Source organism: Apodemus sylvaticus, chromosome 10, assembly GCF_947179515.1.
Source record: "Apodemus sylvaticus chromosome 10, mApoSyl1.1, whole genome shotgun sequence".
Lineage (NCBI taxonomy): Eukaryota > Metazoa > Chordata > Mammalia > Rodentia > Muridae > Apodemus > Apodemus sylvaticus.
Genome location: NC_067481.1, coordinates 103,395,901 through 103,423,048, shown reverse-complemented (window position 1 = coordinate 103,423,048; position 27,148 = coordinate 103,395,901). Strand labels below are relative to the sequence as shown.

The 27,148-nt window shown below is 52.9% G+C and overlaps 3 protein-coding genes across 3 annotated transcripts; 1 reads left to right on the top strand and 2 right to left on the bottom strand.

Annotated features, from left to right (window-relative positions):
• Window positions 1–2,305: 2,305 nt before the first annotated feature.
• Window positions 2,306–6,821, bottom strand: Litafd (LITAF domain containing). The gene is made up of 4 exons (XM_052196005.1): window positions 6,734–6,821; window positions 3,369–3,482; window positions 2,955–3,099; window positions 2,306–2,426 (listed from the first exon to the last, which is right to left on the bottom strand). Exons 1-4 carry the CDS (start codon window positions 6,819–6,821, stop codon window positions 2,306–2,308), a joined length of 468 nt encoding a protein of 155 aa, XP_052051965.1.
• Window positions 6,822–14,333: 7,512 nt separating this feature from the next.
• Window positions 14,334–17,390, bottom strand: LOC127694508 (translation initiation factor IF-2-like). The gene is made up of 3 exons (XM_052196004.1): window positions 17,324–17,390; window positions 15,532–15,857; window positions 14,334–15,318 (listed from the first exon to the last, which is right to left on the bottom strand). Exons 1-3 carry the CDS (start codon window positions 17,388–17,390, stop codon window positions 14,839–14,841), a joined length of 873 nt encoding a protein of 290 aa, XP_052051964.1. The 3' UTR covers window positions 14,334–14,838.
• Window positions 15,206–26,716, top strand: Carhsp1 (calcium regulated heat stable protein 1). Its single transcript, XM_052194892.1, has 4 exons — window positions 15,206–15,296; window positions 23,063–23,227; window positions 23,781–23,903; window positions 25,380–26,716. The coding sequence occupies exons 2-4, from the start codon at window positions 23,070–23,072 to the stop codon at window positions 25,540–25,542; spliced, it is 444 nt and encodes a 147-aa protein (XP_052050852.1). The 5' UTR covers window positions 15,206–15,296; window positions 23,063–23,069; the 3' UTR covers window positions 25,543–26,716.
• The last annotated feature ends 432 nt before the right edge of the window (window positions 26,717–27,148 follow it).

The following is a 27,148-nucleotide window of genomic DNA, read 5'->3' as shown; positions in this document are numbered from 1 at the left end:
TGTCCCCCTTTCTCTTATTCAGACTCGTCTCTTCCCCCTCTCTATTCAAATGATGTAAGCTCAAGGCCAGCCTAGGCAATTTAGTGAAGTCCCAGCCTCAAAATGAAAAGGAGAGCTTGAGATGTAACTCAGTGGTAGAATGTTTAGTGGTCATACACAAGGCTCAGCTTCAATCCTCATCACTGCAAACAAACACAAAAGCCCAACCCTTCTGAAACTGGATTTGCCCGACACCTCCTTCCTGATCTTGGCCCTAATGCTCCTCATTTACCCAGAAGTCTCATCCACAAGCCAGTCTGAAGTCTTTTAACAACCGCTTCCTTCCCGTTGGCTTCTGTGCACCCTGGGAAGGTGCCTGCCCCAGAACAGGACTCAGCAGGACCCTCCCCAGCTTCTCTTGTAGCTTCTCTCTAAATTCCTGTTGGGTCACAGGGGTGTCAGGCTGAACCTTGAGTCCCGGGGCTCATGAGTGAGTCTGGAAAAGGGACTGAAAGGATGGGCTATCCTGGGGTGCATAGGGAGGGGGCTGCCTGGGTGGGGTCAGGAGGGAGGCAGGAAGTACCTCAGACGGCCTCAGGTCAACTCATTGAAAGAGCATGATGTGTAAGTTCTGGGGTAGTGACTGCTGGAGTTTCTTTTCCTATTGCTGTGATAAACTACTCTGACAAGAAGACTGGAGGGAGAAAGGGTCGTGTTAGCTCCCAGATCGTGTGGGGACGGGAAGGATGGCAGCAGCCTGAGGGTCACCTGATAGCCACAGTCCGGAAGCAGAGCTGGATGAACACCTGCTGCAGCTGAGTCTTCTTCACTTAAACAGTGCAGGGAGCAGGGCCTCCTGCCTCCACAAATATAACCATCCCCCTGCCTCCACAATATAACCATCCCCTGCCCCCGCCCCAGGCAAGGCTCAGCGTCTGAACAAATCTGGATCTGGTCAAGTGGACAACAGCAGCAGCAACTGATTTTCTTTTCCCCCAAGAGACAGGAATGAGACGCTGGCTGGCAATCCCCGTCTCAGGCTCCCAAATAAGTGTTGAATTCTTGTCCATGTTAACTGCATCACCCTGTCTGTTAGCTACGGGTGAAGGCGTGAGGGAAGGCGGGGGCAGCAGAGCGTGCGACAGGTGGAGGGAGGGAAAGAGACTGAATGAGTGGGAGGGCAGGCTGCACTGGAGGCCATGCACTGGAGGCCGTCCGGAGAGAGAAGGTAGTACCATGCACCCACTCCTGCAGCAGAGGGCTCTTAAGACCTGGTGAGGGGCCCCCATTTGTGTGTGTTTGCACATATGTGGATGCACCTGGACATATATGCACATGTGTGTGGAGGATCATCCTCAAACCTACCTTACGCAACCAGGCAAGGTCTCTCGAGTCAGGAGCTTGCTCTGGGAGCCTCTTTCTGTGATTTATGAGGCCGGAATTGTGTGCCTCATGCAGGTGTGCCACCCACGCCAGCCAGCACTCATGTGAGTTCTGGGGATCCAGACTCCGGCCCTCATTTTTGTGATGGCCCTCTCTTACCTACAGGGCCATCCACCCACGCCCACAGGATGGCTTCGCTGGCAGTCCCAGGGAGGCTTCGGGGGGCGGGGGAGGGGGAAGGCTGCTGGACTGGACGGCCACAGGAGTCTAGAGGATGGCCCCGGGGGCCAGGCTGGGGACAAAGCAGGCTGAGGAGAGTGGCTAGGAGCTGCCACTCAGCTGAGGACCCCGGGCTGCAGAGGCTGCTGTGAAGGCAGGACCGTGCTCTCTTGCCCTTGCACTGAGTGATGGGGTGCGGGTCCCTGGGGGAGCAGGCGTGAACCTGGATGTGGGTTGGGGGAGTGTAAGGTGTGGTGTGGCTAACAGGTTTTCCCAGAGGGGCAGCAGCAGCTGGAGCTGATGGGAAAGGGCTAGGAAAGGGGTGGCTGGCGGAGCTGTGACCTCGTCAGTCGGTCAGAGGAGACTTGCTCTCACCCTCCACAGCACGTGCTGGGACCCAGGCTTCTATAGGTACCATCTCTATATAGGACAGAACAGAGGAGAGTGGGCGGTGTCTTCACTCACTCACTACCCCTTGATGAGTGGTTATACAGGGGGCATACGCATACACATATACACACATATATTATATATATATACATACATACATGCACATGTACATACACATACACACATATATGCACACACATATACATATACACACATACACACATATATGCACATACATATACACACATACAGATGCACATATACACATACACACATGCATACACACACATATACATATACACACATATACGCACTGATGTTGCTTTATTGCTGTTCATAGTCCAAATCCCAGGCGCCGGTAGTAGAAGAGCTCCTGATGACACACAGGGCAGGAGTGGGCCACATCCATGAGGCTCTGCATGCAGAAGGGGAGGAGGCAGCAGCCCAGGAAGCACCTGCAGCCTCAGAAGCAGTATGTGTTCACCTGAGCGGGGTCTCGCGCTGGCCGGCCCCCTCCTCACACCTGGGCGGGGTCCCCGTGCTGGCCTGCCCCCCCCTCACACCTGGGCGGAGTCCTGTGCTGGCCCACCCCCTCCTCACACCTGGGTGGAGTCCCGTGCTGGCCCACCCCCTCCTCACACCTGGGCGGGGTCCCCGTGCTGGCCTGCCCCCCCCCACCTGGGCGGAGTCCCCGTGCTGGCCCACCCCCTCCTCACACTTCTAGATAGGTCTCAGTTCTTTGGGGGCAGTTCTTCAGAGCTGGGCTGAGCTATACTGAGCCTGTTTCTCTCTGCAGTGGCAGTGTGGAGCCACTTGCCCCCAGGTGGAGATTGTCCACCACCACACCCCATCCATTGCCCCAGCCACCCAGCCCGAGGGCAGTCTTCCCAGTCTGGGCCTCCCTTTGTCCCTTGCTCTCTGTCTCCAGCTGTCCCAGCTGCATCTCAGTCCCACGTCACGTCTAGCAGGTCCCCACTACTTACCCAAACACAAAGAGGCCACTGCACAGCAGCCAGGTGAGGAGGCCTGGCACAGGGGTTGTCACTGTCATGACATGGTTCCCACAGTAGGGACACAAGGTCTGCACTGGCACAGAAGCTGTCACACGAGGAATGCCAGTGAAGAAGCCTGGGGGGTGAGGGTGGGGATGAGGGTGAGAGCAGAGTGAGTGCAGGAGAGCCAACGAAGAAACCCTGTCTCTAGAAACAAACATTCAAAACTTCCGACAAGTTCACAGCAGAGAAGGGATATCTCAGAAACTCTTGGTACGGCACCAACTCCTGTGAGCAGTGTGAGGCCCAGGCTCACCAGAGAAGGTGCTGTCTGCTTGGTGACCAGCCGTCTGGGTGCCTGAACGTGAGTGTGACTCAGGGAGGAGAAGCAGCTTCCCGACCTACCTCTTTGGACTATTGGTGGGACTTGGGCGTACACGGGGTATACTCCGGGCGATCTCTGTCCTCTTGGGCCAGGGGGGTAATAAGGAGGAGGCGGCTCCCTAGGCTGCGGAAAGTCTGAAAGAAAGAAGCAAGGCCCCGGGGCCCAGATGTGCCAGCACTGAGCCACCCCGCGGCTGCCACTGCAGTCACAGCTAAGTTGCCCACGGTTGTGTATATTCAGGAGGTGGAGGGACCAGGACTTGAACTCAGGCACTTCTATGTCCACTTAATGCCCTCCTTGTCCACAGGGGAAGTGCACAGGTCTGAGATGCAGCCTGGCTCAGGGCTATTTAGCCCCAGCGTGGCTAAATGCTTTCAGCAATGAAGCATCGGTCAAATACTGCAGGTGTGGAAGCTGAGAAAGGTGGAAAGCCTTGCGTACGGTCACTCAGTGAGTGAGCATTAGAGGCCAGGGAGGCTTCTGACCAAAGGCAAGGGACCTAATCTCAGGGTGGCTCTGAGGTCAGGATAGTTAAGTTTCGTTTGTAGCTCTGATGCTTTTTGAAGCACGGAGGAAGTTGAGGCCAGGTGTGTGTCTCCAGGCTCGCTGGGAGGACCAGCCCTTCTGCCTCAGCCCCATGTCCAGTTTATGCAGTGCCTCTGCCCCAAGTCAAGTTTATGCAGTGCTGACAAACACAGGGCTTGGTGCATGCTAAGTTCTCCATCAACTGACTGAGTTACAGTTCCAGCTTTATTTTTTAACTTCAAATTTCATTTAGGCTGGCCTGGAACTTGCAACAATTCTGCCTCAGTGCCTGGAGGGCTGAGATTTCTGGTATAAGCCACCATACCGCCCAAAGCCAAATGCCATGTCTTTTGTTTTTGTTTCTGTTTTCGTTTTTTGTTTTATTTTTTTGAGACAGGGTTTCTCTGTGACCTGAAACTTGCTCTGTAGACCAGGTTGGTCTCCAACTTAGAGAGAGCACAGAGATCTACCTGCCTCTGTCTTCCAAATTAAAGGTGTGGCTATTTATTTATTTATTTATTTATTTTTTTGCCACCATGATCTGGGATGGACAGGAGATTCCCAGAATTTTTACGTACAACCTTTAGGTGCCTGCAGGTGACCTGGGCTTGATCACTTGAGCCCATTTCTTGCGGGAGCTAGTAGTTAGTAGTTAGTAGTTAGTAGTTGGTAGTTGGTAGTTGGTAGTTGGTAGTTAGTAGTTAGTAGTTAGTAGTTAGTAGTTAGTTAGTAGTAGTGGGTCTCACACATCCTCTCAGAGCCAGCTTCCATAGCTTCCCCTCACAGCTTCCTGTAGAGTCTCCTTCCAGAGCAGACCAGACAGAGCAGGCAGCCCCTGACCATGGAGCCCTCCTGTCTCCACTCTGAGGACTGGTGTGTTTGTGTGTGTGTGTGTGTGTGTGTGTGTGTGTGTGTGTCTGTTTTTAGGCTTTTCTTACAGAGAAGAAAGCAAGCGTCAGAAATGAAGTGCATGTGGCCACTGCCAGTCGAGTGAACCCATCTGAAGCTGGGTCAGGGGGCAGCTGAATAACCCTGGGTCTTGCATTTTATTTCATTTTGTTTTATTTTATTTGAGAGAGAGTTGTTCTGTGTAGTCTTGGGACTCAATTATGTAGACTAGAGATCTGCCTGTTTCTGCCTCCCGAGTGTATGCCACTACATCCTGGACTCTCTTGACCATTTACATGTAGTCAGTAGGAATTCCAAAAAGGAAACAGTTCAGAGGGGTCACACGCCTTCCTTGGCCACTTCAGGACATAGGCAGCTCCACGTCCCGGCCCCTGCCCTGGCCGATGTGCCGAGCCTCCTGGAGGTTGTGTTGATGCGGCTGCCATTGGTATTGCTTGGCAGATTCCATGTGGTGCTTGGAGAGAGGGTGAGATGCTGGAGACCACACTTGCCCATTGTCCCTACCAGGTCACCTGGGCAGTAGGGGTCAGTGAGACGTAGGGGAGGAGATGGGGTCCGCCTCAAGTCCAGCACACTGTCCCTCCCACCTCGCGCTCTGCTCAACCCCAATGAGGTCCCTCACCATGGTGATTGTTTTCTTTCGGCGCCATGAGAGTCCTTTGTTTCAGAAGTGCTCCTTAAGCAGACCCAGTGGGCTCCAGGTTGTGAGTGGACAGGCCCCTGGTTCCAGAAGTTCCCTTGGAGAGGCCCCACTGGGGAGGAAGGAGGCTCACACAGCTGCCACAGCCATTGTGATGTCTTCGATGCACAAAGCAGGGGCTCTCGCGTCCACTTCCCTCTGGAGGGCGTGCCTGCCCATGACTCAGCTTGAAGGACCCTTCCATACCCACTACTGCCCTGCCCCCAACAGCAGGTTGAAGCTTTGCGGGCTGGGCGGGGAGACCAGCTAAGCCACGGAGGTGTGAATCATGATGGAGGCGCTCATCACCCCCAGTGTCCTTTCAATTAGAATGTAGGTAAGTATGGACCCAGGCCGGGTGCCCCTGGCCTGTGTGAAGTCTTCACGCTGCACTTCAGAGGCTGAGGCAGGAGGATGGAAAATTCAAAGCCATTCTGGGGTACATATTGAGTTCTTATCAAAAGAAAGAAAGGAAGAGAGAAAGAAAGAAATGAAGGAAAGAAGGAAGAAAGAAAGGGAGAAAGAGAAAGAAGAAAGGAAGGAAGGAAGAGCGAAAAGAAGAAAATGTGGGGAGCACATCTGGTTAACTTTGATTTCTTCCTTGTAATTAATCAAGAATGAGTCTACTGACATCTGTCTAATTTTTAAAATTTTTTTAAAGATTTATTTATTTTATGTATTGTGGGACCGTGAAAAGCAGTCTGTGGCCTGGTTAGCTCTGGAGACCCAGTAGAATATTCTATAAGGGGCAGAACCAGTGAGCCATGCTCCTGGACACTCAGGCTCCTGACACCAGCTCCATACTCCTGACTCCTCAACTCCATAATCCTGTGGCCATCAGTGACACAGAGGGCCAGGCCCCTAGGGTTCTGGCTGGACTCCACCCCACAGTCACCTGGCTACAGCCAGGTTTACCCCGCCCCACAGTTACTTGGCAACAGCCAGGTAAGCCAGTCCACTATGAAAGGGTCTGCCAGGCCCCTCCCAGTTCTCTTGCTTTTCTCTCTTGTCCCCCCCTCCCCCTCCCCATTCTTCTCCCCTCTTTCCACGTGGTCATGGCCAGCTCTCACCCCTCTATCTTTTCTTTCTCTCTTTACTTTTCTCTTTTTCTCTTCCTACTTCTCTATAATAAAGTTAGAAACCATGCACTGTCTCTTCTTATCACCCCCACCCCCCACCCCCCACCCCGTGTAGGAGCACAGGCCTCAGCATCTCCAGCCACTGGAAAGGACTCAAGACCCTTCTGCCCAGCCAGGCTTCCTCTACAGGTACCAGGGGCCCGTGCCAGAATGGCCTGGTCTTCTGAACAAGTGCCCTCCCCACCAGCCGGGCAGCCTTCTCTTCGCAGGTACACAGCCATCTCTATATGGGTATGCGGGCCTCCACCACTCCTTCCCTACAGTGTATGTGAGTACACTGTCGCTGTCTCAGACACACCAGAAGAAGGCATCAGATCCCATTACAGGTGGTTGTGAGCCACCATATGGTTGCTGGGGATTGAACTCAGGACCTCTGGAAGAGCAGATGGTGCTCGTATCCACTGAGCCATCTCTCCACCCCCATCTGTCTGTTTTTAGTTAAGATGTGTGTGTGTTATACCTGGGCAAGTTCTTCCACGTATGCATACGTCCTTCAGAGATAGTTCAAGCCTGGGGGAAACGGCCTTAGTCAAACTCAGATAGTGTGCACCATAAATTTGCCAGGTAAGCATTTAGGGTCATTGTTTAACCTCCTGGCGTTGGTCATGCTTTGTCTTGCCTGTGTTTAAAAGACACTGAGAAAATACACTTGCTGCTGGCGTGGTCCTGGCCCGCAGCCCTCCCATCTGTCTCTGCATCTTCTTTCTGCCTTCCCTATAATCATCCTCATTCCCCCAGTCGTGTTGACTGACTCCTGCAAAGAAAGAAAAAAGAGAAGAGTGAGCTAGGTGTTGCCACTGATATATACATACACACATACACAACACATACATACATACATATATACATACATACATATATACATACATACATACATACATACATATATACATACATACATATATACATACATATATACATACATACATATGTACATATATACATATATATATACATAAATACATACATACATACATACATACATACATACATACATACATATATACATACATACATATGCCAATAAGCCCTGTCTTGAAAGGTAGAGACAGGAGGATCACTGTAAATGAGTTCAAAGCCAAGCTGGGTTGGGTCTTAATAGTGGGTTCCCTGTCAGCCTGAACTACATACAAAATTCTGTCTCAAATCAACAAACAGGCTCAGTTTGTAGAGTAATTGCTGAGCACAAAGTCCAGGGGTTGGGGGTTTGAGCCTCACTCAGCACTGTAGAAGCTAAATGTGGTGACACATACCTGTAAAACAGCCCCGGGGTGGGGGGGAGGCAGAAGGATTGGGGTTCAAGGTCATCTTCAACTACATAGTGGGTTCAAGGCCAGCTTCGGCTATAAGAGACACTGTCTCAAAAAAAGAAAAAGTTCTGGTCACACGGCCTACACCTAAATACTCGCAAACCTGTGTGTGCCTTGAGTCCAGGCAGCATCCCCTGCTGGTTTAGCGCCAGGAACCCAGGGAGAGCTTACCTGTTCCTCAGCCTGCATCTGTCTGTCGGGTGGCTGTAATTGCAACCTTACAGGGGCTTTGCATGTTTGTGAGATAGGGCTTGAACTTGCTCTGTAGCCCAGGCTGGACAGGCACTCACAGTCTCCTGTCCCAGATCCTAAGTGCAGAAAAGCCCTTCTCCCCGGTGATTCTCGCTGCGCTCAGTGGCACCGCTTCCTCAGGGCTGGGGATCCGCCCAGGGTTTTGTGCATTCAAGGGAAGCACTCTACCCACTGAGCCGCATCTCCAGCATGGGTAGTTGGCCAGTGCCTGGCCACCTTTTGCTATAAGGAACTTAAGCCTCCAGAAACGTGGGTTATGCCAGTCATGGAAGTAATCCATCTTCAGGAGACAGCTGTGTGACAGCACTGATGAGGGTGGGATTAAGGCGGAAGGGCTGTGAACCACTCACTGTACAATCATTTCAGTAACTCTGCACATCTGAATGCCATAAATCCGGTTAAAGTTAACGTACAGAGTGATGGGCATTCGAAGTTTACGTTGTTAGACAGGGCTCAGACTTGGTATGCATCTGAAAGTGATGAACTCTTATCTCCTGCCTCTGCTTCCTAAGTGCTGAGATTATGGGTAGACAACACCACCACTGGTTCTACGTGGTCGTGAGACTGGAACCCAGGGTCTTGTGCACATCCAGGGTCCTTAGTTTTCATTTCTTTTGCTGTGATAAAATACCTGTCAAGAGCAGCTTAAACCAGGCGGTGCTGGTGCACGCCTGTAATCCCAGCACTCTGGGAGGCAGAGGCAGGCAGATTTCTGAGTTCGAGGCCAGCCTGGTCTACAGAGTGAGTTCCAGGACAGCCAGGGCTACACAGAGAACCCTGTCTCGAAAAAAACCAAAATCCAAAAAACCAAAAAAAGAAAAGAAAAAAGAAAAAAAGGCAACTTAAAAAGGGCAGCGTCGGGGGCTGGAGAGGTGGCTCAGCAGGTTAAGAGCACCGACTGCTCTTCCAAAGGTCATAAGTTCGGATCCCAGCACCCACAGGGTGGCTCACAACCATCCCTAAAGAGATCTGACGCCCTCTTCTGGTGTCTGAAAACAGCTACAGTGTACTTACATATAATAAATAAATAAATCTTTAAAAAAAAAAAGGGCAGCGTTTACTTTAGCTTCAAGTTCAAGGATGGCCCACCACAGCAGAGAAATCAGGTCAAGTCTACAGTGAGGAAGAGGGACGCCCGCATGTGGTGCTCAACTCTTTGTGTCTGCAGCTCGGGATCCTGCCAGGGCACGGCTGCCACCCACTGTGGGCAGGACTTTCCACCCCAGTGCTCCAGTGGCACTCCCCTTGGGCATGCTCAGAGACCACACTACCAGATGGTTCTAGATCCAGCCTCACTGGCAACACTACACCACATCTAGCCAAGCGGTCTGCCAAAAGAGCCTCAGCCTTGGAGTATCTTAGGACAATAAGAAAAAAATTAAATTTAAATGAATAATTGAGAAAAACAAAAACAATGGAAACAACAGCAAAAAAACCTAGTACGATGTCAGTTTTGTTGTTTTTGTTTTGTTTTGCTCTTTGGGTTTTTTTTTTTTTTTTTTTTTTTTTGGATTTTGTTTTTTTTCGAGACAGGGTTTCTCTGTGTAGCCCTGGCTGTCCTGGAACTCACTCTGTAGACCAGGCTGGCCTCGAACTCAGAAATCCACCTGCCTCTGCCTCCCAGAGTGCTGGGATTACAGGCGTGCGCCACCACCGCCTGGCGCTTTTTGGTTTTTTAAGATAGGGTTTCTCTGTGTAGCCCTGGATGTCCTGGAACTCCCTCTGTAGAGCAGGTTGGCCTTGAACTCAGTGGTCTGCCTGCCTGTGTCTCCAGAGTGCTGGGATTACAGGCGTGCGCCACCACTGCCAGTCAGATGCCAGTTTTAGATCACCGTTTTCATTCACTTGTTTTGTTTTAGACAGTTTTGTTGTGGGGCCCAGGCTCTCCTTGATTTTGTGCCAATCTTCCTGTCTCAGCCTTTGAGTACTGGATTACATTTTTTGACTCTATAGCACGATTGCCTAGACTACCTAGACTTCCTTTTGTGGGGCATTGGGAACAAGTCAGGGAAGCCATTTAGTTTTTTTTCTCTTAAGTTAACTTGGGCATATAAGCCTAGTGGGTACATATGGGTTGAATTTGAATGAATGAATGAGTGAATGAATGAATGAATGAATGAACAAGAATGAGATATATACCTCTCATCACAGCGTGCTCCATTCTGCCTGGAGTCCTCTGGATGCCATAACCTGAGGTCTAGGGTTCTTGTGCTCACTGGAATGTCGCCTCTTGGGATAGAAATAGGGATGCCTGCTCTAAGGATCCTGTTCTTGACACAGGCTCTCATGGATCTCAGGCTGGCTTCAGACTAGATTACAGGGGGGTCAGCACTCCTGGGTTTGTGCAGTTCTAGGGGGCTAACCCAGGGCTTCATGAATACTATGCAAGCACTCTACCAACTGAGCTAGACCAGTGCAAGGATTTTGAGAGTCTTCTTCCCTCTGACATAGGCTTGGGTTTCATGAGCTGGGTATGAACTGGGAAATATGAATGAACTATGGAATTATGAATGGAGGGAGGGCGCGCCCTGACAATTCTAACCTTCACCACCAGGGGGAGCACCAGCATGCCATACGTCAGCCTAGGGCTCCCGATTGCCTTGACGGTAGTTCCCTCTCTCATCCAGTAACCCCCGAGACCAGGCTGGGAGAGGTAAGGAGCCATAAGAGGGCCCAGAAGCCAGCCCCATGTCGTGAGCTAGACCTCAGCCTGCTAAGACTGCTTAACCCCATCTCCCAGCCTGCTCATTCTTTCTCCCAGAAGGGCCCAGTGCGGGCTGGGGAATGAGAAAGGACTCTTGGAAAGTGCTCTAACCATTGCACAGGGCACACTGTGTGGGCTAGGTATGAGAGGCTACAGAAGGCCAGGGAGGACTCCCCTGGGGAGCACCAACGAGACAGCTCAGCGCAGGAAAGTACCACTTAGTCCAGAGCAAGCTCTGAGTCTCTTTAGAGGAAAGAACGCTAAACTGTAATGACTAGAGAGAGGAGCCTGGGAAGTCAGGGGGAGAGAGTTCCAGCAGACAGGACAGAGAGTGTAAAGTCTGGAAAGTGTGAGCTGGGACATGGCGGCACATGCCCATCTTTACGCCCAGTACTCAGGAGGCAGAAGCAAGCAGATCTCCATGAGTTTGTGAGCCTGGTAGTTACTAGCAAGTTCCAGACCTGCCGGGGCCACATATGAGGAGCTTGCAAAACAAACCAAAAAAGCCTTAAGATGCCACTGCACTGGAGTACGTAGAGGGATATGTGTTTGGACTGGAACTCTGTTCTTAGATGACATGTTGCCTTGCAAAGGGCTAAGGACAGGTAGGACCTGGGAGGAAGTGGCTCCAACAGAGAAAGGGTGACTTATCTCCTGGGTATGTGTGTTGGGGGGAGGCTTTGTCCTCAATGGTTTGGGGAAGTCATACTTTGGCGCATCCTAGGGGCCCAGGTTCAACTCCTGACTGGGGACTAACTGGAGAGGTGCACTAAATCAATGCTGTGGGCAACAAGGAGGGTGTAGCAACTTGGTGCATCATAAGACTCAGAACCTGGTAGCCATAGTTCATCCTAGGGCTACACTGAGGAGTGTATCAAATGTAGGTGAAAAAGCAGTAGGGGTCAGCTAGATGGTTTAGCAGATAAAGGTGCTTGCGGCTAAGCCTGACAACTTGAGTTCAATCCCTAGCCACATATGCCCACTCATATAACACACAAAATAAAAATGTAATAAAAAGCAAATCGCCATCATCTTCTATGGAGGAACCAGACTGGTCACGGGCCAGCACTGGCCTGGCGTCCATAGGGCAAGCACGGACATCCAGGTAGGAGCTGATCACACTGTTCCTCTTGCATATGAGGAGCCTCAAGAGACCAGATTCCTCAGCTGCTACCCATCCCCTGCTCCATGTTCCCGCCTTCACTCAGCTGGACTGGACCCTCCGCACCCTGGCCACCAGATTCCTCAAGAGATATGGTGCCTTCAAAATAGAGAGACTCAGGCATGGCAGCCCAGGCCTGTGATCCTGATGGAGGCTGGATCAAGAGGATCACAAGTTCGAGGTCATCCCTAGCTACTGAACTGATCAAGGCCTGGTGACCTGGGTTTGATCCCTGGAGCCCAGGAAAAGGTGGGAGTTGTTTTCTACCCTCCAAAGCAGGTGTGTTACATACACTCACCACCTCTCTCTCTCTCTCTCTCTCTCTCTCTCTCTCTCTCTCTCTCTCTCTCACACACACACACACACACACACACACACACATGAATTTGAGGAATGCTAGGCATGGTGGTATATGCCTGCAATCTTAGTACTCAGGATGCTGAGGCAGGAGGATTGTTTTGAGTTTCAGGTCAGGAAAGTCAGAAATTCCAGTTCATTCTCAGCTATATAGTGAATTTGAAGCTAGTTTGGGTCACATGAGACTCCACCTTATAAAAATAAACAAAAAGCATGGATATTGCAGTGGTTTCCTGTTTGTGAAATTGGTGCCTGGATTCACAGGACCTGAAGGATGGAAGACTGACCCCTTGTCATGGATGTGGTGGTGTTCTGAAACATCTCAGCCTAGCTGGCTCCAGCCTCCTGGAAAATCCACAAATTGTCTTGAATATCAATTTCAGAATTAGAGGTAAAAACTGGTGGGGTCCAGTTAGGTAGGGTCCAGCCTTGTACAGGTCCTTAATCCCACAGATACAAGTGTGGCCACAGTACTGGGAGCCTCATCTGTAGGCTGCAAGACTCCTCCTCATCCCTGCCACCAACCTCAGGAATTAGAGGAACGGTATACTCCACCCCTGACCCCTGTGCCTCACACTTTCTTCAAATGTCCCCTAGAGGGCAGTGTTGAGCCATGGACAGGTGAGAGAGGCGCACAAACTGAGAAATGGGTTTAGGTCTAGTTCCCCTTTCTTGGCTATCCCAGCAGACTGTATCCAGTGTTCTGCAGGACCTGCCTAGTGCTTATCCAAGTCTCTGCTCTCTGGGATGGAGACAAGCTGGGTGCTTATTTCATGTACCAACGTCTAGTACAAAGTCTGGCATAAAGTGACATAGACCAAAACACCGCAGGACTGGGGAGAAATGGTTTAGTGGTTACAGTGCAAACTTGGCAGGCAACAGATCTGAGTGGGATTCCTCAGCGCCCACAGAACTAGCCAGGCATAGCTGTACATACTTGTAACCCTAGGAACTGGGTTAGTGAACCCTGGGAGCTGATGAGCTAAAATGACAAGATTCTAGATTACCGAGAGACCCTGCTGTAAGCTGTCAGGTAGAGGACAGAGGAAGACAGACTGCCCAGCCCTGCACTGCGTGTCTGTGGAGGATCCCACGAGAGCCGCTGGTCTTTGGTCCAGATTGGAAGGTGGAAGACGCTAGGTTCTGATGTCCACGAAAGGTGGTAGAAGCGCGAACAGCAACAGAGCAGATGCACCCACCCCAGAGACAGGAGCAAGCTAGCAACACCCCCTCCCCCCCCCAAAAAAAAACCCAACGTTTTACTGCTGCCTCCAGTGAGGGCGGCCCTGCTCATTTCAATTTCCCTAACCAAGAAGGTGTGCACAGAGCCTTGTCTCTTAGGTGACATCCAGTAAGGTGACAGCCGTGATTAATAGTCATTTTGGGTCATAGGAGACTCTGCCTCAAAAATAAATAAACTCACGGCAGCTGGGTCTGCAAAGCCTGTGTGACTATATACTTCAATCTCTTGGGCACGTGCCTGGGGATGAGATAACGTTTACTATTACATCTGCCTTTTTCTTTTTCTTCCGGACCGGTGACTACTGGACCATTTTTTCCAGTCCCCCCTCCCCCCCAACCAGAGGAAGGTGGGAGCCCTTCTCTTTACCTGAGGAGTTGGCTTCCTTGGTTTTGATGCTTCAGCTCTGGGGATGAGGTTAGAGGGTCTCAGCAGGGATGAGCTATCTCTTGAAAGCCTGGAGCCTACCACACATACAGGGAACCCGTTTCCCACACCTAGGAAATATGAATCTGACCCTGTTGGGGGGGTCATGCTGAGGGTCTACTCTCTATGTTGGCCATGGAGATAGATCACAGCATGTCTCTGTGCCCCAGTTTCCTTTTCTGTAAATTGGAAGAAACACCATTTAAGTCCACAGATAAAGTATCTTGAGGGTTTCTAATGCTGCAATGAAAACAACATTGATCAAAAAGCAAATTGGGGAGAAAGAGGTTTATTTGGCTTACATTTCCATGTTTCTGTTAATTATTGAAAGAAGTTAGGACAGGAACAGGGCAGGAGCTGATACTGAGGCCATGGAGGACAGCTGCTCATTGGCTTGCTCCTCGTGGTGCACTCAGCCTACACTCTTGTAGAACCCAGGACCACCAGCCCAGGGATGGCTCCACCCACAATGAGCTGGGCTCCTCCCTCATTGGTCACTAATTGAGAAAATGTCCTACAGTTGGATTTCATGGAGGCATTTCTCAACTGAGGCCCCTTTCTCTCGGATGACTCGAACTTGTGTCAGGTTGATACACAAAACTAGCCAATACATAAAGCTTCGAGGATTCAATAGAAATAAAAATTGAAAAAGGTGGGGTTAGTGTCCACACCCATCTCTAATCCATTAGGGAGACTGAGGCTAGTCTGTCTCAAAATCCGCCCACGAAGAATGAGTCAATTAGACAATAGAAAACGAACAAAACAACTCTTCCCTCCTCTCTTGTTTTTACATTTCTCTTTCTGTCCCTCGCCTTTCTTCTATCTCGTAATTCTTGAAAAAAAAAGGCGCCCGCTTATCTAGAGTCAAGGGCAAGTTGGGGCCGGACTTGTGCTGGGGTGTGGCAGGCACTGCCCGCCGAGACCCGATTGTGCCACTCTCCCGGGCACCGGGCTGGCACTGGGCGCCCGCAGACCCGCGAGGGGCGGGAGGGAGAATACCTCCTGCCCCTACCGAGAACCGCGCTCCCGCCTGCGGGGCATCCACACAAAGGTCCGGTGGCAGCTGCTGCGCTGCGCTCCTCCTTCCGGGCAGGACCAGTCCGGGCTCCGGGCTGCGCGTCCATTGGCCCGGAGCCCAAAGGGGCGTGGTCCCACACTCCGCCCTGCCCCGCGGCCACGCCCCCAGTCCCCGCTCTATTCTTGCAGTCGAAGCACAGCAGCTGGAGGAGTCGTACGCGTCGCCAGGTAAGCGGCTGGTCCCGGGACCCTAGGGAAGGGCGTGGTGGTGCGCGGGTTCCCCGGAGCCGCGGGGGATGAGGCTGAGGCCTGTTTTGCTCTTTTGCTTCCCCTCTGTGGAGCTTTATCGTTCTCCAGCTCCGAGATGGGTACCCCCGCCCCCGCCCCCCGGGCCTTTCCCCCCCCCCCCCCCCCGGACATGCTCCAGTCGCCCGAGCTAGTTTGGGGAGCACGGGCTACTCACCGTCCCTAAGGGGAGACGGGTGGGTGTGGCCGCAGCAGCGATCCTTGGTTGACTTCGGTTTGTACTTCTCGCTGGGCCACCTGTTTTTGAACGTAGGCGGCGCTCCCTCTCCGGTGCTTTCCGGCGGGCGGGAGGTTCTGGGGACTCGCGGCTAGAGGAAGGCGGAGCTGTCCCCGACGGCTGGGCCTCGCCAGCTGCATGCTGGGCGGCGGGACAGTAGCCAGGCCCGGAGAGGGGGAGCCGCCCTGACCCCTCTCCGGTTGGCTGCTTGTAGGGAGGAGGAGCGGCTGGGCGCTCTCGCTTGGTGTTGGCGCCAGGATGGGGGCCTTAGGGCACAGAGGAAAACTTCACCCGCGCTGGCGGCCCTGTTTACAAGCCGGAAATACAAGGCTGGGTTTTGATTTTTGTATAAAAAGCAGGCTGTGCGCTCACAGTTTTCTGGGGTTGCAGTTTAGGTCTGTGCAGGGTGAACTATATATAGATTCCCCCTTCTCCTGCAGGGCCTGGATTCTGAGAGGTGGAGGTGCCTCTGCAAAATAGGAGACCCCGTTCCCCCCTCCCCCCCCCCCCCCCGCTGATTGGAATATATAAATAACCTTTTCTGCCAGAAAGGGGTGTGTGCAGGAATAGAGGGAGCTGCCTAGCCTAAGTGTCTGGAACTAGGGGCTTTTTCCCCACTTCCCCTCCTGACCATTCTGTTACTTCTGGGTTTTTAGCATGTTCTCCAAGCTGAAGCTAGAGTGTGAAAAAATAACTGGTTCATTAAACCAGTAGTGGTGGGTCCTGCCTGCAGTCCCAGCACCGGGGAGGTAGAGGGGTAGGATGCGGGCATCAGGTTCATCCTTGGCTCTGTAATTAGTTCGAGGACAGCTGCTGTAAATAACTTCCACCTGTAACTCATTCCCAGCACTGGGGAGGCTAAGACAGAAGAATTGTCCACATAGCAAGATCCCTCAAAATACCAAGCCACTTAAAAACGTGAATTTAAAAATTGGTCCCCAAATCTGTGTCCCATGTTCCTGTTCTTTGTCCTGTTGGGCTCAACCTTTCCCACAGGGCCTTCTCAAGCTGCTTTGTGCCCCTCAGAGATCCGTAAGCCTCAGCTCAGCCACTCCCTGCTCTGGGAGAGGGGTCTCCTCAGATCCTGGCTTCTCTCCACCACCATCTCCTCTTGGATGAGGCCTGGTTACCCTTACATCACCTCACCACCCTCCAGGGTGTCCATGAGCAGAGTTGGAATCAGAGGAAGCCTAGGGGTTGGGGAACTGGCTGCGGAAGGCAAGGGCAGGACTTTGGTTTGTGCCTCACATCTGGCAACTGTGGCAGGGAAGGGTTCTTTCCATGGCCCCAGTGTGACCAAGCACACCATAGAGCCACTACTGTAAAGCCCACCTTCTGCTCTGCAGGGTGCCTGGCACTGCCTCTATAGCTTTGAGCTACTGGGATTTGTGAGGTCCTTATCAAAACAAACTGAGGCAGGGAACTAGCGGGTCTAGGAAAAGATGGGAGACAGACAGGCTGGGAGGTGAGCAGAACTGGGCGTTGGGGTGGGGCAATTCAGGGCTGCCTTTGGTGGAGAACATGTCCCCTTGGCCTGCCCCGTGGGATGACGTTATTGGAAGGGACTGCTTTGGGTTTCTGGACTCTAATCTGGAGCTTCTAGCTTCCTGGCAGTTGAGGGCCGGGTTTTCCCAGCTGGGCTGTTTGAGGGAACGGAGTAGTCTCCTAATCCTGGGCTGTTTGCCCTTCTCTGTCCCGTAGCCCCGCCCCTGATATCCCCCACTACTCTCACAGAATCCACTCTTCACAGAACAATGGAGCAGCATGTGGCTGGCTAGGCCGGCTGCTGTGAGCCTCATCGCGCCCCCCACCCCACCCCCCCAATGCCTTCCAGGATCCCTGTGTCTGGTTTAGCTGATGAGTCTTAATCTTTCCTTGGCTGTGTGGGTTCTTTTCTGCGGGTTTGGGGGTGAAGATGAACCCGGAAACCTCATGGAGCCCTGGCCCAGTGCAGTTTGTATGTGCTGGGTGAGTTATGTCCCTTCCCGACAGGGCGCGCTTCCGGGAAGCTGGGTAGTTTAGCAGCAGCGGTTCCTCTGGGAATCCCTTAGAAAGGCAGACTTGGGGGCTTGGGGGAGCCGTTCAGTGCCTAGAGCCAGAGAGTGGCTTCCTAGCACCAAAAGGCAACCTTGGTCGGTCCCCAACTAACCGACCAAGCAAAGCCATGCTGACTTCACCCACGTCTGTGGAGTTGGAGTTCACTTTTTGGCCATTGGCCAGAGATTCCTGGGGGCATTAATGGGTGAGACGCTCCAGCTGCTGAATCTATTGTCAGTTTCTTCCTGTGACAGGGAGATGGTGAAGTGTCTGCCTGTCAGGCTAGCGGGAAGGGGAGTCTCATATCTGGTGTCTATGAAGCCCCATGACATCAGGAAAAGCTCTGCTTCTCCCTCCGTGGCAGAGTCTGAGATTTTAGCCCTCCGCCTGAGTGTGACCTGAGTCTTTAACCCACTCACCAGCGGCCAGTCACTGGGCTGGGAAGCTACTCGAGGCCTTGTCCAGGAACGGAAGCCACCGCCTCCTCAAGCTCTTGTCTTTCCACCCTTCATTTTCCTGCCCTCCAGGGGCTGTAAAGCAGACTTCTTTCACTGAAGTGTAAAATGGCCTCCAGCAAGTCTCGGTTCCCCTGGTAAGCACCTGACTCCCTACCTCAAAAGATCCTTCCCTTCTGGGTGTGATGGCTCCCGAAACACTTGTAATTCCAGTACCAGAGAGGCTGAGGCTAGAGGATTACATGTGAGGCCAATTTGGGCTATGCAGACTCAAAAACGGAAAAGGGAGGGAGGGTAGACATGTTGGAAACTGGGGGCTTTAAGGCACAGAGGTTCTGGGCCTGACAAGCTGGTACACAGCAGTACTAGATTTTGGGGCAGGCTAGAGAGGAGCTGGGGACTGGTGTTCAGTTGAGCTCCCAGAACTTCCAGGGCTTCCTGTAAGGCCTGTGGAAAATTCCCAGGCTATTTTCGGCTAGAAGCCCCCTTGCTGCATTTCTCTGGAAAGGAGTCTGACCTGCCCTCTGTGGTACATGGTCAGGGTGGGCATGGCATTCCGCCCTCCAGACCCTGGCTGTCTGGCACAGGGGTGCATTGCTTACCCTGCAGTGTGTTGTGCCATGTCCCCACCCCCACCCCCAGGGAGCATTAGAAGGTCTCTTGCTGGTATTACTTGAGGGTGCTTCTGGGCATGATGTCCACAGCTGAGGAGAGAGGTGAGCTGGCAGAGTGCCTGCCCAGGATTCAGGAAGCCCTAGATGGCATCCAGCTGGGCTCCATGAGACTGTCTCCATAACGAAGGTGTAAACAGAGGGGCCAGGTATTGCCGGGGAAGCCAGGCACTATTTCCTCATCCAAAGTTCATGCACACAGTGACAAGCCTGTGCACACACAACCATGTGTGCCCTGCCCCCTGCTCCCCATATATATGGCCGCTTGGTCATACACTCATAAGCACCTCACCCCACATAATTATGCAGATGTGTGTTCATGTGATTGTGTATATAGACATGCCTCCACATACACGCGCATGGGCACATTACATATTCACATACAGAAAAACACACATGTGTACCTAGGCTGGAAGTCATGACATCATCGTGGGCATTTCATTTTGCCAGAATTTGTCTCAGGCAGAGGCTCACCAGGGTCTGTCTTGTCCTGAGTCCCCTGCAGGCCAGAGCCACAGCCCTGTCTTCATCTCCCAGGTGGAGCATCAAGGAAGACGGGCGGTCCCTTTTCTGGGCCACGCCTGGTCGTGCTGAGCGAGCGAGTGGGTGGAGTGGGAGCCGGGGTTGATGGAGCTACAGGCTGCAGACTGTTGCCGAGGCTGCACCTGGTGTGTGTAGGGCCACAGAGGCCCCCAGGATAGCCCGGTTCCAACCCCAGCTGGACCTTGTCCCCCTCCCGGCCGGCTCTGGAGTAGCTAGTTCGGGTCTCCCGGCTCCCACCACTACCTCAGGGTCTTCATTTCTGGATTTCAGTTTCTTCCACAGTCTAGTCAGTGTGGGTGTGCCACTCAGTACACGCCCACGGTCCCAAAGACCTTTGCCCGTGCTCAGCCCAGGACATCCAGGGACCCTTGTGTTACCTTCAGTCTGATGCCCTCTGAAGGCCATGGGTTTCCGAGGGCCTTTCCAAGGCAGAGGCTGGATTTGGGGCTCGAGGGAACTTGAGTGGAGGGTGTGTGTGTGTGTGTGTGTGTGTGTGTGTGTGGTCCTGTCTGGAGCCTTTTCCCTCAGCCTGGAGCAGGGCATGAGAAGGATATGTGAGCAGACAGGCGGAAGGTGCAAAGACGGGATGATGACAACCATGTGACGCAACTTGGTTCCTGGTCTGGCCCTGCCCACTGAGCCTTACTTCCTGCTCTACTGGGCTCCCACAGACTCCACACTGGCCTGGAACCCCAGAAGGCTCTCTCTAGTCTTAGGTCTTTTCACACCCTGCTGTCTATACCCAGCACAGCCTCCCTCTGTCATTGTTTTCTTTTTGAGATGGTCTCTGTAGCCCAGGCTAGCCCAGACCTCACTGCTCCTAGCCCAGGCTGGTCCAGAGAATTCTTTAGCTTCAGCTCCCAAAGCGCTCACATTTTACAGGCAACGCCCCTGCCCCCCACCCCCACCCCCCCACCCCCGCCCCAGCTTCTCCCTGTTTTTCAAATATCTGACTGACTCTCATATCCCAGGTCCGTCTGGCATGCCTACCTCAGAACTCATCATCCCTTTGGCTAGTGGTCCTTTTGGCAATCTGTGATCCCACCTTGTGACACTTTTATTTACCCGTTTAGCCTCTGGTTTCAAGTTCTGACCTGTGTCTCCTGTATCATGAGTATGGCTTGATATTAGACATGTTTGTTGAGTGACTTTGTGATTGCCGTTTACAGGAATAATCATAGCTAGTTCTTGTTGCTTGCCTATTTTGGGCAGAGTTGTGCCGTCAGTGCTTGTATGTATTACCTCATTTAATGTTATGATGTATGTGAAGCTGAAACAATTTCCATTTCTCAGATACAGAAACTGAGGCCCTGAGAGGCTGAGTCACCTCATGATCACTTTGCTGGCAGGTTCCTGAAGATCTGAACTGTCCCTGACTGTGGTTGGGGGCCCGGGAGGACAGGCAGGGAGACTGGTTAGAAGGGGAAGTTCTTTCATGCTGATGTCATCTGGTCCCCATGGTCTCACCCTGCTGACACGGGAGGATGGGTGGGGCCCACTTTCCCTCTCTGGGCCAACCTTCTTCCCAGAACTCCTGGCATTGGAACATTCTAGGACTCTATGACCTGTGCTGGAGACCTGACGGCCAGGCCAGCAGCCAGGACCTCTTCAAGGTGGGGGCTTCTCTGAATTTGTGGTCCTGCCTGGCTGGGGCCAGAGCTAAGAGGTCAGTAGTAACCATGTCACTTCCTGAAGGCTGGCCAGTGACACTTCTCCAGCCAGGCAGGACTGAGTCCCCAGAGAGGGGCAGGGCAGACAGAGGACCAGTTTCAGTCTTTGGGGAGAGAGATACCCTTGCACAGCTCCCGCCCCCAAGCCAGAGGCCTCCAAGGTGGGCCTGAAGCAAGTGGGCCTCACGGGCAGTGCAGGTGAAAACTCAGCCCTGAGGCCATGGAGTTCCTGTCCGTGGGAAGAAGCTGGCCCTGAGTGGGGCCGGGTACCGAGCGCTGAGGAGCTAGGGACGTAGCTCGGATGGTGGAGTGCCTCCCTAGTGTGCACAGAGCCCTGGGTTCAATCCCCAGCCCCACCTAAATGGAACGTGCTAGTACACAGCTGTAATCCTCGCACTTGGAGATTGTGTGGGCTACAGGAGACCCTGAAAACAAAACAAAACAAAAAAACATCTAGCCCGTAGCTGCACTGTTTAGGAGATAGCCACAGGGGCACACGAACTTGCTCGGGCCAGGTCCTGTCCTGCTCTCCCGTCTCCACCTGTAAGGAGATGTAAAGGGACGCCCCTGGACTTGACTCTGAGCCCAGAAAGGGGAAGGGACGGACCGTGAGCCAGGTGGTTGGTCTCACCCTGCCCTGGGGTCTCTTGTGTACAATGCCCCGCTTCCCGAATTATCCTCTTTGGACTTTTCTTGGTCTCACTGCAGTCCAAGCCGCCTTGGGTCATAGCAGTCCCTTGGCCTCAGCCCATCCCACTCCTGAGCCCATAGCCTGTAAGAGCCACTGCTTTTGTCTGCCTGAATCCTTGCCTCTGAGGGGTGGCCGAGAATTGTCCATCACAGCACGGAGTGCTTCTCCCGGTGACCTGCCTGGCACTGAGCTCAGGTCAACCCCTTAGAGAGCCTATTCTGGGCTGTGACCCAGAATAAGGAGAGGTGATCTGTGCTCTTAAGACTCAAGTCCTGGCTGAGGGACTGCCTCTCTCTCACAGTATATACTGATGTCCTAAGCATGCCAAGATCTGTTTGGGGGATAGAGATGCTAGTGTAGGGAATTACCTGGCATATTCCTCTGTGTGTGTGTGTGTGTGTGTGTACGTACGTGTGTGTACACGTGAGGCCACAGAATAGCCCCAGATGTTGTTCTCCCAGGTTTCTTTTGAGGCAGGGTCCTCTCCCTGGGACCTAGGGTTCTCTGACTAGTAGGCTAGGCTAAGGTGACCAACCAGCCCTGGAGAAGCCGCCTGCCTCTAACCTTCCCAGTGCTGGGATTACAAGTGCATACCACCATCTTAGCCTTAAAAAAAAAAGAGTTATTAGCTGGGCCATGGTGGAGCACACCTTTAATCCCAGCACTTGGAAGGCCCAGGCAGCTAGAGGAGGCCCAAAGAGTTTGAGGTCAGCCTGGTCTACAGAGTTGAGTTCTAAGACAGCCAGGGCTGCTGGGCGGTGGTGGCGCACGCCTGTATCCCAGCACTCTGGGAGGCAGAGGCAGACAGATTTCTGAGTTTGAGGCCAGCCTGGTCTACAGAGTGAGTTCCAGGACAGCCAGGGCTACACAGAGAAACCTTGTCTCCAAAAACAAAACAAAGAAGTTTTATTTTTATTCTCGTTTGACTGCACATACGTGGTCTTGTGCGGGTTTGTGTGGGTTTGTGCATGTGAGTGAGGTGCAGAAGAGGGTCAGATGCCCTGGAGCCGGGACAGCAGGTGGCGGGAGCTGCCTGAAGTGGATTCTGGGTACTGAGCTCAGGTCCTCTTCGAGAGCAGTGAGTGCTCTTCGCAGCTGAGCCAGCATCTCTCCAGCTCCGCACCAGGCTTTTCTATTATACATGGATTTGGGGGTTCAGACACAGGTTCCCCTGCTTGTGTGACAAGTGCCATCACCCCAGCACATGACCTGGCATTTTATTTCACAGAGGACATGGAGGGAGGCCGGTAGGTGCCATGGGCACCCGGTGCTGGCACCTGAGCAGACACCTGAGCCAAGGTGTCACTACAGATAAGGTGACCTGGAGTGAGCCTCTAGGAGTCTCAGGCTGTGCCCTGTCTAACCCTCTGAGGCAGGACCCTGAGAGCCCCCTTCTCTCTGTAGGTCAGCCATGTCATCTGAGCCTCCCCCGCCGCCGCAGCCCCCCATGCATCAGACTTCTGTAGGGCTATTGGATACCCCTCGCGCCCGGGATCGCTCTCCATCCCCTCTGCGGGGCAATGTGGTCCCTAGCCCTCTGCCTACCCGCCGGACAAGGACCTTCTCAGCGTAAGTCTCAGGCTGGCTAAGCACAGTTCCCCAAATGGATCCACTCCTAGATACCTACTAGTGGGAAAACAGGAGGATGTCTTTAAAACTCAGGGTGCTATCCTTACCACCCGTGGGAGCCGGCCCCTCACTGTGTTGTTAAATTTTTGGACTTTAGTCAAAGACACTTTCTAAAATGAGGCCTTGGGGGGGTGGTTTAGGAAGGAGGGAAACGGGAGGAGAAACAGGACAATGATAGTGTCAGGGTAGCCACTGACCGCGGAGAATTTAGGCCCTGAGAGGATTTAGGGCTGAGAGGATTTAGGGCTGAGAGGTGTTGCTAAGTTAGCTCAGCTCCCTGTTTCCAGATGGACAAACAGGCCTGAGGGAACCGTGCCACGGATGCCCAGTCATGTCTACTGCGTGACTGGCTCCAAGGGATGGACACGAGCACAAAGCCTGTGTGACTATACACGGTGGCCCCCAGCAGGCCTTCTGGGACAGCTGAGAGCTCCAGGGGACTGGGTGGCTCTTGCAGAGGACCAATGGGTGTCCCCGTGCCTTTCCCCATCAGGACGGTGCGGGCCTCGCAGGGCCCTGTCTACAAAGGAGTCTGTAAATGCTTCTGCCGGTCCAAGGGCCACGGCTTCATCACCCCAGCTGATGGTGGTCCTGACATCTTCCTGCACATCTCTGAGTGAGTTCATTGCTGGATATCTGGAGGTCTGGGGCGGGGGTTGGGGTGGGAAAAGAGGGGGGCACGCATGCTACGTGCGACAATGTCATGGAAAGGTGCTGGGCAGAAGAGAGGGTGTGGGGTGCGTGGGGCTGTGTGACAGACACTGGGCATGCCTATGACTTGGGTGAGGTGTGCGTCTAACCACAGACGGGAGGAGCAAGGTGAGGACAGGTGTATCTGAGCTGGGTTTGCGTGCCCAGTGCCTGACCTGTGCAGAGGGTGTCTCTAGGGTGGGTATGTGTTGGCCTCCTTAGAGGAGGGGCCTGGCGAGGCTGTTTCTTTGGGTCCAGGACGGAAGCTCAGGGCTGGGCCTTTCTCCTGCTCTTTGCTCGCTGAGACCCTTCCTTCCTGTCTGAAAGCCTGCAGGAGTCTGGTGCTGGTGGCGGTGGTGGGCGGGGAGCACAAGGGCCCCAGCAGCGCCCTTCCTACTCAGCTTCTTAGCAGCTTTTGGGTTTCGTAGGCACCCCAACTAGACCCTCTACCAGACCCCCTTCTTTGGCCCAAACACCCAGCCCACCCTGACTTTATTTTGGCTGAAACAAGACTGAGTCTGAAGCTTGGGACACTTGCTAGACAAGCCTCCTACTGGCTGACACCCTGGCCATGTGTCCAGTCTCACTCTGCCTGTATGTTTAAAGATACCTTTGAAAGGCTGGGTGTGGTGGTGTATGCATCACTTAATCGCAGCACTCGGAAGGCAGAGGCTGGAGCGCTGGTGAAAGTTTGAGGCCAGCCTGGTTCACACACTGAATTTCAGGCCGGCAAGGTCTGCATAGTAATAGGACTCTTGTCTCAAAGAATAAAACAAAAACAAATACTACCTAGCACAGAGTTGAGACAGACGGTTGCTGGATGCATTTTACATGTGTATGAATGCATAATACAAATGTCCAGGAAGGATTCCAGTAATCTGCAAGCACACACAGTATAATATGATAATTAGGGAGGGAGCACAGGGTGGTGTGTGTGTGTGTGTGTGTATGTGGTGTGTATGATGGAGATGCTATGAGTTGTCTGGGGTCCACTGTTGAAACTAGGCTATGGGAAGCTTCCTGGTCTACATCAGAGAGTGAGTGATGTGACTGCTCTGAGATTCTATCATCACAACAAGGCAGGTACAGGGGATGCTGTGAGAGGCCATGTGGGTGCTGGGAACTGAATCCAGGTCTTCTGCAGGAGCAAACACCATGACTCCAGTGCCATCCCCACCTTATTTGTTGAGACAGGGTCTCTTACTGAACATGGACTAACCAATCTGTTAGGCTGGCTGGCCAGCCCACACCGCGGATCCTCCTGATCCTGCTTTCCCAGCACAGGGCAAGTGCACTCCACCACACCTGGCTGGTTTACATGGGTCCTCATGCTTGCAAGGTAGGCACTTTGTGGTCTGAGCCATCTCCTCAGCCCTGACAACCACTCTTTTCTCTCCTGCAGTGTGGAAGGGGAGTATGTTCCGGTGGAAGGCGACGAGGTCACCTATAAGATGTGCTCTATCCCGCCCAAGAACGAGAAGCTGCAGGCTGTAGAGGTGGTCATTACCCACCTGGCACCAGGGACCAAGCATGAGACCTGGTCCGGGCACGTCATCAGCAACTAGGGACCTGCAAGAACTCCTTCTCCTGGGCTTGAGGGAGGCTTTGGGGGAAGGAGGAGCGGGCCACCCTGGATATAACATTCTACCACACAAGATGGGGGCCTCAAGGCGGGCATGGCCCCTTTCAGGCATTTCCTGGAGGGAAGGAGTTGCGGCAGGCAAGGGGTGCTCCCAGCCACCAGTGCAGCCTCCAGCCATTGCAACAAGCTCTCACTGTCTGAAAAGCATTAAAAGCATTTGAAAAGGAGAGGCACCTGCGGAGGCTGAGTGGAGAGGATGCAGCCCCAGCCCAAGGCTCCCGCGTAGGCCAAACGTGCTATTTTCCCAAATGCCCCCTTCAGATCAAGCCCATAAGGACTATTCCTGGAACTAGAAACAGAAATCTTGAGCATTTTGGCCCCCTGAGGGATGCCACCAGCCCTATGAGACTTTCCATGACTCAGTGCCCTAACTTAGGACCAGGTCAGTCCAGCCTCAGCCTGGCTGATTGGGGGAGCTGACTTATGTATGTGGGGAGCTTTCCAGGGGACTTTGCCTCTTGGTGCCTTTGCAGCAGGTGTGTCTCCACCTGGGAAAGACTCTAACACTTAGGATCTCTGCCCTAGCCTGGAGTTAGGCACTGACCCCACTCCTGAGAAGGCTGGTCTTTTCTACTTGCCGCTAGGGATAAGGTGGCCTCCATGTGGCATTAAAAGCCTGTCATTAAAGTAATGCCTAAGGTGGCTCTGGGGGTGGGGACGGGACCTCAGCAGGAAGGCCCTAGAAGGGATGGTGGTGCTTTATTTAAAAACAGAATCCCGGCTAGTGGTGCATGCCTGTAATCTCTGCACTTGGCAGGCCGAAAGAGCATTCTAGGCCAGCCTAGGCTACAATCAATGTCTCAGAACAAGGGACGGGGATATAGCTTAGGGGTAACGAGTGCTTTGCTTAGCCTGGCTTGTGCGGGAGTCTCCATCCCACTGCTAGCATGCATCCTCAGATGTTGACACTGACCCACAGAAGACAGGCAGCTTGCTTTCTGATGCCTTGTAAGGTTAGGAGCTGAAGGAGAAATATCACCTCTCCTTGGAAATCAAAGGTATATTCTTTAAGACAGGCCTAATAAATGCCTAAGGATCTTTCTTCCCCCTTTGGGAGTCCAGAGCCCTGGAAATGCCAACAGCACAGCTACAATGAAGCCTCTGCCTGCTTTGTTTCTTTTGTGTGGAGGGGAGGGTTTACAGGGGGGGGGGGGTTGGGGGGGAAGACAGGCTCCTGCTGTATAGCCCAGGCTAGCCCCAAGGCTTAGCACCTTTCATGCCTTGGCTCCTGCTTGCTGGGGGGGGGGGGGGTCACAGGTGTACCTTCGTCCCCTGCTGATTTCTTTCTTTAATAGCTGAAAGTCCCACAGAGCCCTCTGTTTGCCCCTGCCTGCAACACTGGAGATCTGTGTTTTAAATGAACTGATCCCTAGACTTTTTGGTGGTTGGCTTTAACTGATTCAAAATAGAAGTAGTCGGGAAATGGGTTTTGAAATGTAATTGAGAACTCCCTTGTCAGAACAGGGATGCCAGTTCTACAGTGGCGACTGCACTGAGGGTACAAAGCTGTGGCTTTCAGACAGGAGTGG